Source organism: Uloborus diversus, chromosome 10 (genome assembly GCF_026930045.1).
Source record: "Uloborus diversus isolate 005 chromosome 10, Udiv.v.3.1, whole genome shotgun sequence".
Taxonomy (NCBI): Eukaryota; Metazoa; Arthropoda; class Arachnida; order Araneae; family Uloboridae; genus Uloborus; species Uloborus diversus.
Genome location: NC_072740.1, coordinates 80,429,051 through 80,444,875, shown reverse-complemented (window position 1 = coordinate 80,444,875; position 15,825 = coordinate 80,429,051). Strand labels below are relative to the sequence as shown.

Here is a 15,825-nt window from a genome sequence, read left to right as displayed (position 1 = left end):
ATAAATGTAAATTGAAAATTTTAATTTAAATTGATTGGGGCTGCCTTATCAGCAGTAGAAACTCTATTTTATATTTCAAAAACTGAAAAATTGAAGCTGCAGACTAAAAGAGAAATGTAAAAGTCCTGGATATCCACCTAACGGAATTGGATTAGGCTAAACATGCGAACTGCTAAACTATAAGCGAATAAGCAGGAACTTATACTTAAAATTATAGCTAGGGGTTTCATCCCTGTTATTAAAAGCCTGTTATTATGGCTATCAGTAATGACATTCCACCGTATTGACCAGCACATATAATATCAATGTAAATATCTTACCTTAAATTGCAATATAAAAAAAAAGATTCTGATCCCTGGTAAATATATCAGCCTTAAAAAAAGTATTAATACCCAACAAAAATCTTAATCAAAAACCATTCAATGTCATCAAAAAACAGCATTCAAACAGTGCATTGATGCCTGCAATCTCTATGGTGTGGTTTCTCACAGTTATGTCATAAGCATGAACAGTTAAATGGTTCCAAAGAAGCAAAATGTTTATTGAAGACTATACTTGAAAAAATGGTTTTAACGAGATTAATTGGAAAGCTATTTTCAATGTTTTTATTTTTAAACAAGGAAATTTTTTGGTTGAAGGCTGTGATTGTATTACAAATTCTTTTAATTCTGATAGCTTTAGAGACAATAATACCTATAAAAACTCATTTACTAAGGCATGAAGAAAAATCTTGAAGTTGGACATTCAGGACTTATTCATTTCTCTTTTAGTCTGCAGTTTTAATTATTTTGGTTTTTCAACCATAAGTTGGAGTTTACCACTACCAATGAGACTGGCTCCATCAATTAAATTTTAGTTTTCAATTTTCATTTGTATTGTTGACATTGATTTGCTATTTGCACCTTTATTGTTTCTCTAATGCACGTTTTAGTTAGCTTATTAGTTTAGCTGCTTTTGCACATCTGTAGGCTTTTGGTTTGGTATTTTCGCTACTTTTAATATGTTTATGGAATTTTTTTTATATATATAAAGGGTGTCCCAAAATTAACGCAAGATTTGAATTTGCCACAATTTTTGCTGTGAATTGTTGGCAGCCACGGAAAAAGAACAATTTGACAGCTGGGAGTTTAGGGTTAGTAAAAATGGAGTGTTATGCTATTATACAGCCAGCGAAACAATTCAATCACTGCATGAGGAATTTCCTGTTCGTGTACTCTCTCGTTTCGGTGATACGAATTGTACCCTAGAAAGTGTGATTTTACATCATTAGACTTCTCCCTATGGGGTTATTTGAAGTCAAACGTCTATATCAGCAATCCCACAACCACCTGCGCATTTCCTAATTGCGATATCGAGCGCCAATAACAGTAAACTGCTTGACCTGCCCAAACTTTCATTATTTTTCAAATAATTGTTCAATAATGAAAACGCATTATAGAATTGAAAACGCTCCATTTGTAATAACCCTAGACCCTCAGCTGCCAAATTGTTTTTTTTTTTTTCAAGATTGCCCACAATTTATTGCAAAAATGGCGGCAAATTCAAATCTTGCGTTAATTTTGGGACACCCTTTATATATGTATATATATATATATATATATATATATATATATATATATATATATATATATACATATATATATGTGTGTGTGTATGTATGTATGTATATATATATATATATATATATATATATATATATATATATATATATATATATATATATATATATATGTATATATATATCAGGGTGCTAGAAAAAACTAGAATTTGGTTTTTTTAAGTGCACACCCTCTTATATATATATATATATTTTTTTTTAATGTCAAAACAATTGGGAGAAAAGTTTCAATAATTTGAACAACGGCAGTCTGTGTTGACTTGCACCTGAAAGTGAACTAGCACTGTGTACTAGGCTGAATAAAAATTTTTTTGATTAATCGGAAATTTGAAATTTCCTGCTGATAAAATGTTGCTCCTATATCCTCATGTATACCACAAGAATATTTATATTAATTTAAAGAATATTTAGAAATCCAGCAGGAAGTCTAAAATTTATTCAAAAATGTTTTTTTCCACATTTTTTTTTAATGTAAGGTAAATTTTAGGTAATTATCAAGCTGAAAAATATAAGCAGTAAAGGAGGTAATTAGCAATAAATAGAAGTTTTCGCTCTCTTACAATATTAAAGTCTCCCACCTTAAAGAAATGGATTTTTTTAAGATTGAGTTCAGTTTTTCATTTTAAGTATATTAGTTTTTCATTATTCATTTGCAAATGTTGATTTGAAAATGTGTTCGCTAACACATTTTTAACTGGATATTTTATTTAAATTTATATGTAATTTTTTCAAAAATGAATAGAAAAAATAAATTTTTTGGAGAAATCTATAAGTTAATAGGCCTTTTCTGCTCGGCACCTAAATATTCTTTAATTTGGATAAATAGTTTTATATTACATATGGGGCTATAGGGGCAAGGTTTTATTAACATGAAATTATTAAGAACTTTGAAAAAGAAAAAATATTCGATTTGGCCTAGTACAGTGTTGGTTTGCACTTTCAGGCACAAGTTGGCACAGGTTTCTGTTGTTCAAACTGTATGAAATTTTTTTCACATTTGTTTTGCCATAAAAGGAAAACTATAAGAATTTGTACAACTTGAAAAATCAACTAACATTTTTTGGGGCACCCTAATATACACTGGTGGACAATTGCTAAGGACGATGGCAATAGCAGCATTAGCAACAACAAAATGTAAGGCAAGGAAATATGGAAATTAGAATAAGTTCGGGAGACGGTAAGATGTGTTGTGAGTATGCAGAGTTTAGACTCATGACGTTGCTGGTCACGTGATAGCGCTGATAAGTGATATAAAGAATTGGGTGCGTGATGACCATTGTTGTTCAAAAAAAAGTTTGACAGGAAAGAATGAATTGACGAAATTTCTTTTTTCGGTATGTCTTCCCCACATCCCTTACATGATTTTATTGTTGGCCGTGTAGTTGGCAACATCGAAGAAGGGCAGAAAAATTTAGATGTTGCCAAGGAGTTCGACGTCAGCCACAGCGTTATTTCTGGAGTAAGGAAATCATTTCAAACAATAGGAATGTGTAGCAAATGTCATGAGGGAGGTCGTGAAAGCAATACGACTTCAGCAGAAGATTGGTACTGAGTGTTAGCAACTAAAAAGAAACAGCGCAACACAGCTACTGAGGTAGCAAAGCAGTTTCCTGCTGCTACTAGCAAGCAACTATCCCGAAAAACTATAGCTAGACATTTGAATACATTAAGACTATACACCGGTCAGCTTGTTTTGTACATCCCATTGTCTACAAGTCAGTGTTTTGCTCCTTTGTAAAGATGTCTTCAGCATCGCATTTGGAAAGAAGTCGACTGGGCTTGTGTACTATTCACAGATGAAAGCAGATTCAGTCTGTCGTCTAATTGTGCACATCAACTAACCTGGCAAGAGAGTGGTACAGCATACAAGCCGGCAAACATAAAAGAAAAGGACTAGTATCCTACAAGTTGTGTCATAGTATGGTTGGGATTATGATCAATGGCTGTACGTCGCTTGTGTGCTTCCAAACAAGACTATGACAGCTTGTGATACATTAATATTGTATTACTGCTTCATATTCACATGTTCTGTGGTGCTGTGGGCAATAAATTCGTTTTCATGGATGGCAACTTAACATGTCATTAACAATCGCCGTCCAAGAGTGTCTAGCTCACTCATAATATTCAACCCATCGGATGTCCAGCATGTTCTATAGATCTGAATCATATCTGAATCATAGGATAAATTACCCCAACAGCTGCTGTATAATGTTGTGTAAAGCATCACATGATGTGTGGAAGCTTGCATGGATCTCCATGGTAGCCATATCCCATATTGAAATCTTATGCCGGAACACCTGGGGGCAGTAATTACATTTATTCACTTTTACGTATTTGGCCCAAAAGGACCGCTTCGTCCTTTGAACAGTTTTCAGCGCCTACTGGATTTCAGAGCACAATAAATTATCGTCATTGCCATGTTGTAGAGTTCTGGCATTACTTTATTTCACTTGCCATCGAATTACACTTACTTTTTTACGCACTACATAGCCCATTGGAATCCGTCCTTAGCAATTGTCTACCAGTGTATATATATTATCATTATGTCTGTTAAAAATTCATTTGAACCATTAGCTTTCTTTTATTTCAATTTCATTTTCATAATTACAGTAACAATAATGTGTCATTAATGGTAATTATGTTCTACTAAAAAGAATTAGATTCATTATAGTATTTGAAAATTTTGAAACATTAAATAAAAAAGAAATTTGAAAAAAGATTGATTTGGACATGATAAAGTTCTTCACACAGATTTCTTTTCGATTATATCTATTTGAGTCAGGTATAATAAAAATTTAACCCCTGTTACAGAAATAGATTTTAAAACTAATTGCGAAACATATCTCCTTACATTAGTTTATTAGATGTCCAAGGACGGATCTAGAATTTTTCCAAGGAGGGGGGGGTTAAGTTTTTTTAACTTACTACTATGAATCTGATGTGCACATTGAGGGAGAAGGCTGCACATCATTTTTATCAAAAATGACAAAAATTTAGAGATTGATCCAAGGAGGTTCTCGAACCTATTTCTTTCCTTTTACGTTGAAAGGGGTATTCTAAAATCTCGTTTTGGGTCTTCAATTTTGTTATAATTTCGTGGAAATGTTCCAAATTCCCCTCTCTCTATCATCATTGAAGGTCATTTAAAACTGCTTTTTGGGACATCAGTTTTGAGAAATTACCGGAGGAAAGTCGCTGATTTCATTCATCTTTCTCACACTACCTGAGATGTCTACAATTGTGTCTTTAAGGCTTCAATTTTGCAAAATGTCCTAGTGGAAGGCCTCCTAACTTCTCCTTCTTCCATCACCAAGGATCGTCTGGAAATTGCCTTGTAAAGTTTCAAGAGGGATATTCAAGTTCCAATCCTATCCTTAACATCATCAAAAATGACTTACACTTACATTTTAAGACTTTAATTCAGAAAAATTGCCTGTGCAGAGTCCCTCAAGGGAGAGGCGATCGCCTCGATCGCTCCTTGTAAATGCCCTTTTTCAGGTTTATACTGTGTTGTGTCTAAAAGAAGTGAAAATTTAATGAATAATGTATTTAACATACAACCTCTGTTCCATAGTCTGTATCTTAAATTAAATGCTTCTTCAAAAGAAAAAGTATGCACAATACCAAAAACTTCTTTTTAGCCACTTATTAAGCACTAACTGTACCTGACGCGCGTTGCTACGCCAACAAAAAAATACATCATTATACTGATTTTTATGACAATCGGTTGAACGGGGCTGAAGTTGCTACTCTGCAGTGCCACCTGGAGGCGAGTGGCTTCAATGAGCATATTATGCACCTTCTCCGTGGAAAAATACATATATATAGCAATTTTCATAATAATTGGTCCAGGTATCAAGTGAAGCCGTGACTATACTCAAATTTTGTACTCACATAGTTTGCAAGATCAATCAATCGCTAAAAATATCAAATAGAAAAAGTTTTAAATCCCCCCATTTCACGAAAAGCCATAAAACAATAAAGAAAGAATTTATTTGTTCAAACTCAAGAAAAATGGCAACAACTAACTTCTTATCAATGAGATCTTTTACGCGAATTAATTTCTGCAGCCGATAATTTTATTCATATTTATCCAATGAATTGTGACTTAAATTGGAATAAAAAAGGAACTATCGATCAGATTTTTTTCGAACTGGTCTATAAACATTCCCAGTACCAAAAATAACAAACGGTGAAAGTTTCAGCCAAATCTGCTGGGTAGTTTTTGAGTTCATGGATGACATACAAACAAACATTCATTTATATATATATAGATTTGTTTGCATCATAGTGTGGTTGAAAACTGTCGCACTCATTTTCAGAAATGAATTACTTGATTGTAAAAGAGGTTAATTATAGATAACCGAGGTTACCTAATCACACTTTTTGAGATTTTTTTCAATCTTATGTTGATTGTTTACTATATCAACCTATTTTGCCAGTTAGCTGATTGCTCAGTTGAATAAAAAAAGGAAACATAATAGTTATGAATCTTAACTAGTATTACAAACTTTGTTTTGTCTGCAACAAGTCATTTTTTTTTCTTTTGTATCACAGTTCATTTTTTGATCACTATCTTATGAAAAATTCTTTTGATGGAGAAACATTAAATAGATTAACAGATTTTTTGCATTGAAAAAGGGACTTGATTTTTCGAAAGAATATATATACAGTAATCTGCATATTTTGTATAATTTAATAATGTTAGATTTTCTTTTATTTTTCTGCACAAAGGTATTTATCTAGATTTTACTAAATAGATTATTATTGCATGACATTCTTTCTGTAATACTTCTCTGATAACTTTTTTCATACATTATTAATTACCTTCTTTATCAAGAAATGAATAAGAAAAAAATGTAAAGATATCATAAATTCTTTATATATATATATATATATATATATATATATATGTATGTATGTATGTATGTTGATAGTAGAATACTAATTTGGTATATATTTTTATTCAGCTTATTCTTAAACCACAACATTATGCAATATTTAGAATTGGAATTACAGCACCGACACATGAAGGAATATTTCAAGGGCAAGCTTTTGTTGAAACACAATATGAGGTACATTAATCAATAGAAAGTTTCATTGAATATTATTTTTCGGTTTTGCTAAATTATTTCAATAAATATAAAAATATGCTACTTTTCAAGTTGTTTGCTTTTGATTCACTTAAAGTTTTTGTCTCTTATTTTCTTAGAAAATAAATGTGCCATTTAGCCTCAGAACTGCAAAAGGTGCTTTAAAAGTCGAGGAAATATTTTTTGAAAATTCTTTTCCAGTAAGTTGTAAATGTAGTTTTTAAGTTTATTTTTCATATTGCAACTCATTTAAGAAATATACAAGACTTTGTAATATTTTTTCTTAGTAGTCAAAAATTGATTTAGACTTGACAATTTTACTTGACACTTCACATTTAAAATATACATATATATTTCAATGTTTAATATGTTCTGTTGTTTCGGAATGCTTTTCATAAATTTATTGTAAATCATTAGGTTACAGTTAATGTTTTACAGTTCTATGTATTCATTTTAACTGCATATTAATCATTACTTAATACCAAATACTAAACATTTTTCTAGTTTGGCCAACACTGAGTCTCTATGATAATTATAGTAATTTATTAAACTATTTAATTTTCGATAAACTGAAATTTAATAAAAAGACGGTTACCCTTCAATATTACGGAAATTAGATTTTTTACCATATCAGAATAAGATTATGAAATAGTGCTTCAAAGAAAGCATTTGCTTCTTACAACCGGAACATTAAGTTTTATTTTAGCAAATAATTTTTAAATAACATATTATGATGCTCATTAGATCCCCACACATTAATAAATGTTACTGAGCAATTGATAGTGACACTGATAGTCGTAGGCAATGTTGCATTCCTAGTTTCTTAAATGTAGTAATCTCTCAAGTTTTTAATGGGAGTAATTTGGAGATCAAATTTTTATTGTTGGATATTGTCTTCTCTTGTCTATTGTTATATTATATATGTTTGTGTTGGTTTAAACAATTATCATAGGCTTGTATAAAATTACCCCTCCTAAAGCCTTACAGTTGTTAGACGGTACATAAAATAGGTTTTGAAAATGTCTTTCTTTCGAATTTAAATCTTCAAAACCAGTACTGTAGTTGTGTATTGCTGGTTAGTTCAAACATTGTTAGTTTCGCACGTTTCCTACTGTGCAATTTAAGTAAGCATTGCATTAATCTTTAGTTGGGCTCTTTTTTCCCTCCACAAAACGTACTTTGATTTTGTTTAGTTCAGTTCTAAGAAATTTGAATTGAGGCACATTGAAACACAATTGAGGCATAATGAAATTTTACTTAAAGGAAACATGAATGAACAGACATTCAAGTATAATAAAGAGAATAAAAAATACAAATGCAAAAGTGATGACCATCAACAGGCTCTAGGCCCAGCTAGGCTTGTCCTATTCAATTTATCAATCCTAATAAAGATTAAGAACCCTCTTAAAAGTATTGACCCCATTGCAAATAACAGCTGCTACTGGTAAGCTACTCCAAATGCCAACAGCCCTTCTGAAGTAGTAATTTTTAATGATTTCAAGTTTAGTTTGAAAAGCTTGAAACAATGACCCCTGGTTTTGCCATTTTTGCAGAAATTTAGCCCCATAAAACATCTTGCATTTTACTAAACTTAAATAACTGGATCATGTCCCCTCTTACTCTCTTTTGCTTAAGATTATACATGTAAAGTATTCTAAGCCTGGAATCATAATCTAAAATTGATGCCCATTTGCTACCCTTGTAGCCCTTCTTTAAATCCTTTCCAATATATGGATATCTTTCTTAAGATAAGGAGTCTAAAACTGAACAGCATATTTTAAATGTCTTACTAAACTTCTGTGAAAAGGTAAAAGAACTTCTTTAGAATTTTGTGAAATAGACCTATTGATAAAACCCAAAATTCTGTTGGCTTTGTTACGTGCTGCACTGCATGGCTCACTAAACTGAAAGTCCTGACTAATTAATACGCTCAGAACGACAACTCTTTCTTCTTTGCTTAAGATAGATCCCTGTAAATAGTTACTTGCATGATTATTTCCATGATCTAAATGCAGCACTTAACATTTTCCAACATTGAACAATATATCCCACTCAACTGCCCACTTAGAAATTTGATCTAAATCCTCTCCAAGTTTTTTCACATGTTCTTCGCTGTCAACAAAACCCGTATAACGTTGATATCATCAGCAAAAATATTGATGCTCTAAGAAAGCCCTTCACTAATGTCCTTACTAAAAATAATAAATAACAAAGGCTATTGTTATAGCCTTCATTCCCACCTGCTTAATCAGGGGTTTTCAAAAAGACAGGGTAAAATGTGTTTCTCTTTGTAATTTCTTTTTTTTTTTTTATTTATCTGTGAAATGCATTTTTGTAAAAAATATTACCCTGATTGAAATAAAATGAATTGAATTGAATTGAAGAATGGCCCTAAAACGGAACCTTTTATACCCCTCTTATCACATCAGACCATTGAAAAAAAATTATCCAAGCAGCTACTCTTTGTTTTCTCCCTGTAAGCCTATTTCTATTTTTAAAAAAATTAAGTTTTCATTCCTTTTCCAATACCAGCCAGTTTTCTTAGCAGAGCAATGTGCCGTTCTTTATCGAAAGCTTTTTGAAAGTTGATGTAAACAACATCTACACACTTTTTGTTATCTAAAGCCTTGATAACCTTGTCATACAAAAGCAATAAATTAGTTATACAGGATCTCCTCTTCTTAAAACCATACTGAGTATTTCTCAGAAAGTTCATTATGTTTAGTTTCAACAGAGTTTCAAAATTTTCACGAACTGTCAAAGTAAGACTCACAGGTCTATTGTTACCTGCCTCTCCTTTTGACTCTTATTAATAAAGTGACGTGATGTTTGCCAGCTTCCAGTCTTTTGGGCAATCCCTGCGCATTATAAAGCATTGAAAATTCTAAAGGTAATGTCTACAAACTCAGAACAATTCGTCTGCATACTCAACTAAGATATTTGGATAAATATTATCTGATCCAGGAGCCCTAGATGCTTGAATTTATTTCAATTAATGTAATACACTTTCCCTAGAAAACACCAAATACTCAAGCTGTAAATTTACTTGCGTTTTGCTCATATCAACTAGCAGTACCCATACGGCGATGCCCGTGCCCTCCTGTTTTATGTCAAGTTGCCGCCTATGGCAGCTGTTTACATAAGTAAATCAGAGGTATTAATTAATCTATATCTATCTTTTTCGTATTTTTTATACCTATTTAAGGTTGCGTTTTGTGTTATTCACCTTTTTACGCCAAAATTGCAAATAAAGATCATTAAAAATACTGCACTTTGTCTGTTTGATTAAATAGTGCAAAAAAAAATCTCCCTCTTTGTTCTCCCTATTTTGCAAAAAGTAGCGTTTGCAAAAAAAAAAAAACACCTCACTATTTTAATTAAATTAAGTACACAAATATGTAACGTAAAATAGATATAGCGAATTGTCCGGCTGAAGCGACTGCATACATTCCGGCTGAAGATACATTTTGTAGGATGGGTTTAGAAAGAATTAAACCCAGAAGAAGCGAAAAATAAACGTCTTTTCAAAATTTCATAAAAAAAAATTTTTTTAAAAAGCTATCGCATATTTTTGAAAACTTTTTTTTCTGAAGAGGGAGACATGTTTTGACTACTGCATACTAAATTTTCATAAAGAAATACCTATTACTTTACGGGGAATTGGTTTAGAAAAAAGTTAAACCTGGGGGAAAAATGCAAAATAAAGGGTTTTTTTTCAAAATTTCATAAAAAATTCAAAAATTGGTCAATCTTCAAAATTTTTTCAATCATCATACTTGAAATTAAATTCCGTACACTATAGTACAAAAAAAATTTCCTGCCACAATTGGTTGGGGGTCTGTGATGAATTTAACATAAAAAAGGGTTAAAAATCAAATTAAACATATAATTAAGGAAAAACTAATTAGAAATTTTGAATTTTGGCTTCAAAGTTCACACCCCGTGGTACGTTCAATTTTTGTGCCAAGTTTCAGAGCTGTTGGTGCTATGGGGTCTTCTGGCCATTGGGTACAAACAAATAAAAACAGTCTCTCTTATATATATAGATGAAATAGTTTCTGCTAAAAACACTTGAAAAAAAGTTCATCCCCATTCTTTTGGATTACGTGTATATTCTTTCCTAGACAAAAAACTGCTTAGGATCCCTGTCCATGTTATCTGCTAGCCGTTATTCTAATTATCTTTTCTTAACCCTTACTAAATACTTGAAATCATGCCTTGCCTTACAATATAAGATCCTATTCGTAAGGCTAATAGTGGCTTTAAACTGACAAAAAGTATCCTGCTTATAATTACGAGCATCTTTTATCTCTCTAAAAACCATGAACCACATTTCCCCCCAGACTCCCCTTTTCTTGAAAGAAACATAGTACCTGGCTGTTTTTTTTTTTCTCCTAAATTTCCCTTAACTTTACACACTGAAGTTTCCACTCCATCATCATTTCTAAGCTTGAAGATAAAACCTACTTTAAATTTTGTCTAAGTACTACAAAATCAGCACTTCTGAAATCAGGTACCAATCTGAAAATTTTGCCTTTATATACTTCAAAATTAGACCAGAACCTAATAGAATTGTAATCACTGTCTCCAGTATAATACCGTATCCTCAGTCCCTGGATAGAACTTCCATCACTAAAGAAAGAAAAAAAAGATCAAAAAATGCATTATGCCAATTACCTTGGGTAACAACTTGCTTTAAGAAATAACATTCAAGCTTTAATACATTTTGTTGAAAGTTCAGATTAAAAACATAACTGTTCATTGTGATGAACTCTTTAGTTATTTAATAAAAAAATTCTAAAATTTTAAATAAATGTAGAATACTGCTTTTTATAACACGAATTGTCCTTGCAGGGTAAAATTTCAACTCAAAGCTTATATGTTCATAGTACATTTTCACATTCCATGACAATAACTGGAATTAGCACTGTTCCAGAAGATTCAAGATTTGTTTTTGACTCTTTAAAGCATGGAACACCTATATTGCATCCTAATTCAAAAAATATGGTAAGTAAAAATTCCATCAATTTTTCTTTCATCAATTGACAACATATTTAATTTTACAATGTTTGTAACTGCTTTATTTGTTACTTACCTAGGTTGGAAAAATTCATTTTGATCATAGAAAATATTGCAAGCAGAAGTGCTACAGCGGCTTACCTACTACTACAACAAGTAATTTTTTTCTTTGTGTATCCATGAAACATTATGTTGCAATTTTTATGGTCAATGTTATATATCAGGGGTTGGCTAACTTCTTTGTCATTAAGACTGACTTTATGTGTGTACTAAGTGTGTGTACACTATCTTCCTCTGAAATGTTTCATTTGTAGGCAAGCTGGGTTAAATTGTCCTTAAATTTCTTAAGACTGAAAAAATATCCTTTATTGTCCTGAGCTTTATCTAATTTCATTAAATGCCCTTAAATTTTTACTGTTTTACTGATTGTCAAAATTATAAGGACAAGTGGAAAAATTGCTTAATCATGACTACAGTTAGCTCAAAAATTAAGCTAATTTAATGGCTAGAAACCAATCATAAATTTTGCATTTCTTTATTAGGAAAATGTGAGGAAAACTCATTTTTATTGAGTATATTTTTGATTTTGACATCTATATGATGTGGTCCAAATTATAAAGACAACTGTTTTTCACTTCCTTTTACATAGTAAAGGAAGTATTGCATTCATGGAAAAAAATTTCACTCGTGTATGTATGTGGGTATGTCCCTCGCATAACTCAAAAACGGTATGTCCTAGAAAGTTGAAATTTGATGTGTAGACTCCTAGTGGGGTCTAGTTGTGCACCTCCCCTTTTGGTTGCATTCAGAAGTTCCTAAGGGGGTCTTTTACACCTTTTTTTGGGGAAATCATTGAAAATTTTAATGCTAGCTCAAGTGGTCTCATAATGTGGCAAACACTTGACAATGTATCGCCAAGCTTTCGGTCACCAAGTTTTGTCACCAACTTGGCGATAAATGTGTTTTTTTTTTTTTTTAATCTGGTTTCAATTTGGCCATATTTAGAGAGTTAACCATTGAATCACATTCAAATTGCCAATATTGAAAAAATTTATCTGTATAAAACGTTTTTTTTTTTTTTTTGCTTTGGTTCCCAACAAACTTGGTGTGAAAATACTTCAAGTGCTTCCTTGCTTACTCCGAGGCACTTTTATCATCAAACTGGGGTAAAAGAAAGTCATGTGATGCACACATCAGCTGGTTTTTTTTTTTTTTTTTTTTTTTTTCTGAAAGGCAAAATTTGCATATTTTTTGTTTTGCATATGCCACAACCCTGACAGAGTTAAGGACTCGGAGGGAGAATGACAGACTCAGACCCTTGTAATTTTTCACTTTGGAAAAAATCACTGGCTGGAAATTTGACTGATAAGAAAATACAGGCTTTGCACTTTTTGACTTATAAACAATCACATAATAAGATTTGATGATAATTGGTTAATTATCATTTTTCACTGTCTTTATTTTCAATTGTTGCTTTAAGTCAAATTTAAAGTGCTTGTTTTTTCAGTGGGTCATCAGTGGCTAATGGGAATGGCTTTACCTCCTGATGTTGCTGAGACAGATAAAGAATTGTTTCGTACATTGTGTAAAAGATGGCACAGTTTAATAGATCTAGAAGAAAAAACGTAATTGCATTCATTATTGTTTATATATTTATTAAATAACAAGATTGTTCTTGATAATAATTATTATGATTTTAAAAATTTTAAGTTAGGATATAAATACTGAATATTTTTGTTACTTTTTTTTTTTCAGAACTAATATCACTTTGCGAATCGATACAACAGAAGTTCGTGGATACTTTTTAAAAATTCATGCTTCATTACAATGGCCTCGATTATTTAGTAAATACAGGTTAAAATTTCCAGTAACGCAAATTGGAAATCGTACAGTAAGTAGTTTGACTTTTTTTATCAAAATCTTTAATATATTTTTTGAAAAGAATGTTCAATCCTTTTATTTTATGCTGTAAAACTTTTATGAAACAACACCCAGACTACCCTACAAAGTTATCGCTGTCTAGGTGTTTAGTGCAACCAAAAGTCATTAGATATGACTTTTCACTGTGAGACTTTTTCAAGTAGCTAGAGGAATACATGGTCTATTTTTCTGTAACTGGTTGTATGACGTGCATGGATGAGTCAAACAGCAAGTTAAAGGTGGGACAATCTTTCAATCATGCTGCTTGTGTAAAAAGCTGTAAAATTGTTTACATGCTAGCTACAATTGTTCTATGCATTCTCAGGAAAATTTAACATATACTCCCTAACATATATGCATTTCATCCAAACACTCCAAATTGTGCATGTTGCCACTTTTCAACTGTATTTCATCAAAGTTCTAGAAAGATTTCATCATATGTTCCATGAAAACTTCAATTGTTTTTCAGAAAATATTACAATTATATGTTTATTAAAATAGGTAACAGAAACAGTGAAATTGGTAGTTTAAATTAAGTTGACCATATTTTTTTCACATCATAAAAGGATGTGGGGGAGGGGGACGTTACGATTAAAAATTTGAAGTTATTTTTTGTCATTATTATTATTGTTGTTATCCTTATTATAAGTTTTAACCCTGAGAGTAATGTACTTAATATAATAATGATCTTAGTACTTAAATATAATAATGATCATTTTCTTTTTTTTTTTTTTTTTGCAAATACAATATTTTAATTGACAGAAACAGTGAAATCGGTAGTTTAAATTAAGTTCACCATATTTTTTCGCATCATAAAAGGCTGTGGATGGGGGGGGGGGGTAGGTTACAATGGGGGTTGTTTCCTTCAATCAAAAGTACTACTTTTAGTCACTGAAATTGATAGAATGAGCAAAAAAAATAACATGGACAGAGAAAATACTTTCCTTTTCCCATCAGTTATTTTTCAATTAATTTTTTTAAATGTCCGATTTTTCAAAGAAAGCGTGGTCTTTATGACGTCGCAAATGATGAACTTTGGCGCCTCTGTCTGCGGCATTTAAACGTCACGATAATCAAGAAGCAAATTAAATATTGAGCTGTATGCTTGCTATCAACCCTATTGTTGCCAATGCACGTGAGTAAAGATGCAAATTTAACATTTTGCTCTGTGAATGGCAACAGTGAATGGCTTTTCATCATTTGTGATGTCATCGGCAGAAGCATAAACAATGAAAGCGCACCGATTAAAGTTTTTTTTTTTTATATTAAACTTGAACAAATTATTTAAAAAATGGTCAGATCCTATGTTTTTAAGCATGCTCTTTCAGAAAAAAATACTTTTAAAAATTTGGAAATGACCCCCATTGAAAATTTGAAGTTACTGTTTGTTTAATTGTCAAAAAATTTTCATAGTTTTTTTTTATTATTATTATTTGCTGTCAATAGGAGCTGTTTTTACTTTTATACTGTGCTTGATAGTAAAATAAAGAAAAGGGGCCATTCATTAATTACATAAGGGTCCCAAGGGAGGGGGGGTGAAAAAAAATCCCTACATACCCACACTTTGGGGAGGGTGTCAAACCCATTCATACATAATGTTTTCCAAGTGGATATTTTATATCAAAAATCGCGCTGTCAAGTGGTTTGGCAGTGATCATATTTCATTTGCATCTGAAAGATAAAAATCATATTAGGATGAACTGTTTTTTATTGGTTTTGCAAAGAATGAATTAGTGTAAGATATAATAAAAGAATCGCACTATGTATGGCATGTTTTATTTTTAATTAGTATCGCATCATATACAAAGAAATGTCGAAAAAAATTTCAGTCTAGATTCAAGGAAATATTTCTTGACACAAAAAGGTAAAGTTTAATTTATCAACGATTCCAGTGATGTAAGATTCATTATTTTTGAAAACTGAAATGGAATCTTACGTAAGAATAAGGGGGCAGGGTGAAAAATCTTATGTACCCTTACATGGGGGAGGAGGTCAAAAATTACCAAAAACATCCTTACATAATTAATGAATAGCCTCAAAGTGTTTCCACAACCCTCATACGCGTGAAAACTGCACCCAAGTTGGGGATAACTAGGAGGAATGGGACAGCTGCATTTGCACTTAAATAATTATGAAAAAAAATTACTTGTTCAGTTGATGTAACAGTTCCAGACT

At 31.5% G+C, this 15,825-nt stretch overlaps 1 protein-coding gene across 1 annotated transcript in view; it reads left to right on the top strand.

Moving 5' to 3' along the window:
- The window catches only part of LOC129231070 (transmembrane protein 131-like), a 173,632-nt gene that overhangs the window by 99,275 nt on the left and 58,532 nt on the right, over positions 1-15,825 (top strand). The window contains exons 17-22 of the mRNA XM_054865318.1: positions 6,589-6,693; positions 6,831-6,911; positions 11,566-11,718; positions 11,811-11,886; positions 13,238-13,355; positions 13,486-13,621. Coding sequence (XP_054721293.1) covers positions 6,589-6,693; positions 6,831-6,911; positions 11,566-11,718; positions 11,811-11,886; positions 13,238-13,355; positions 13,486-13,621 — 669 coding nt within the window. The remainder of the gene's footprint in view (positions 1-6,588; positions 6,694-6,830; positions 6,912-11,565; positions 11,719-11,810; positions 11,887-13,237; positions 13,356-13,485; positions 13,622-15,825) is intronic.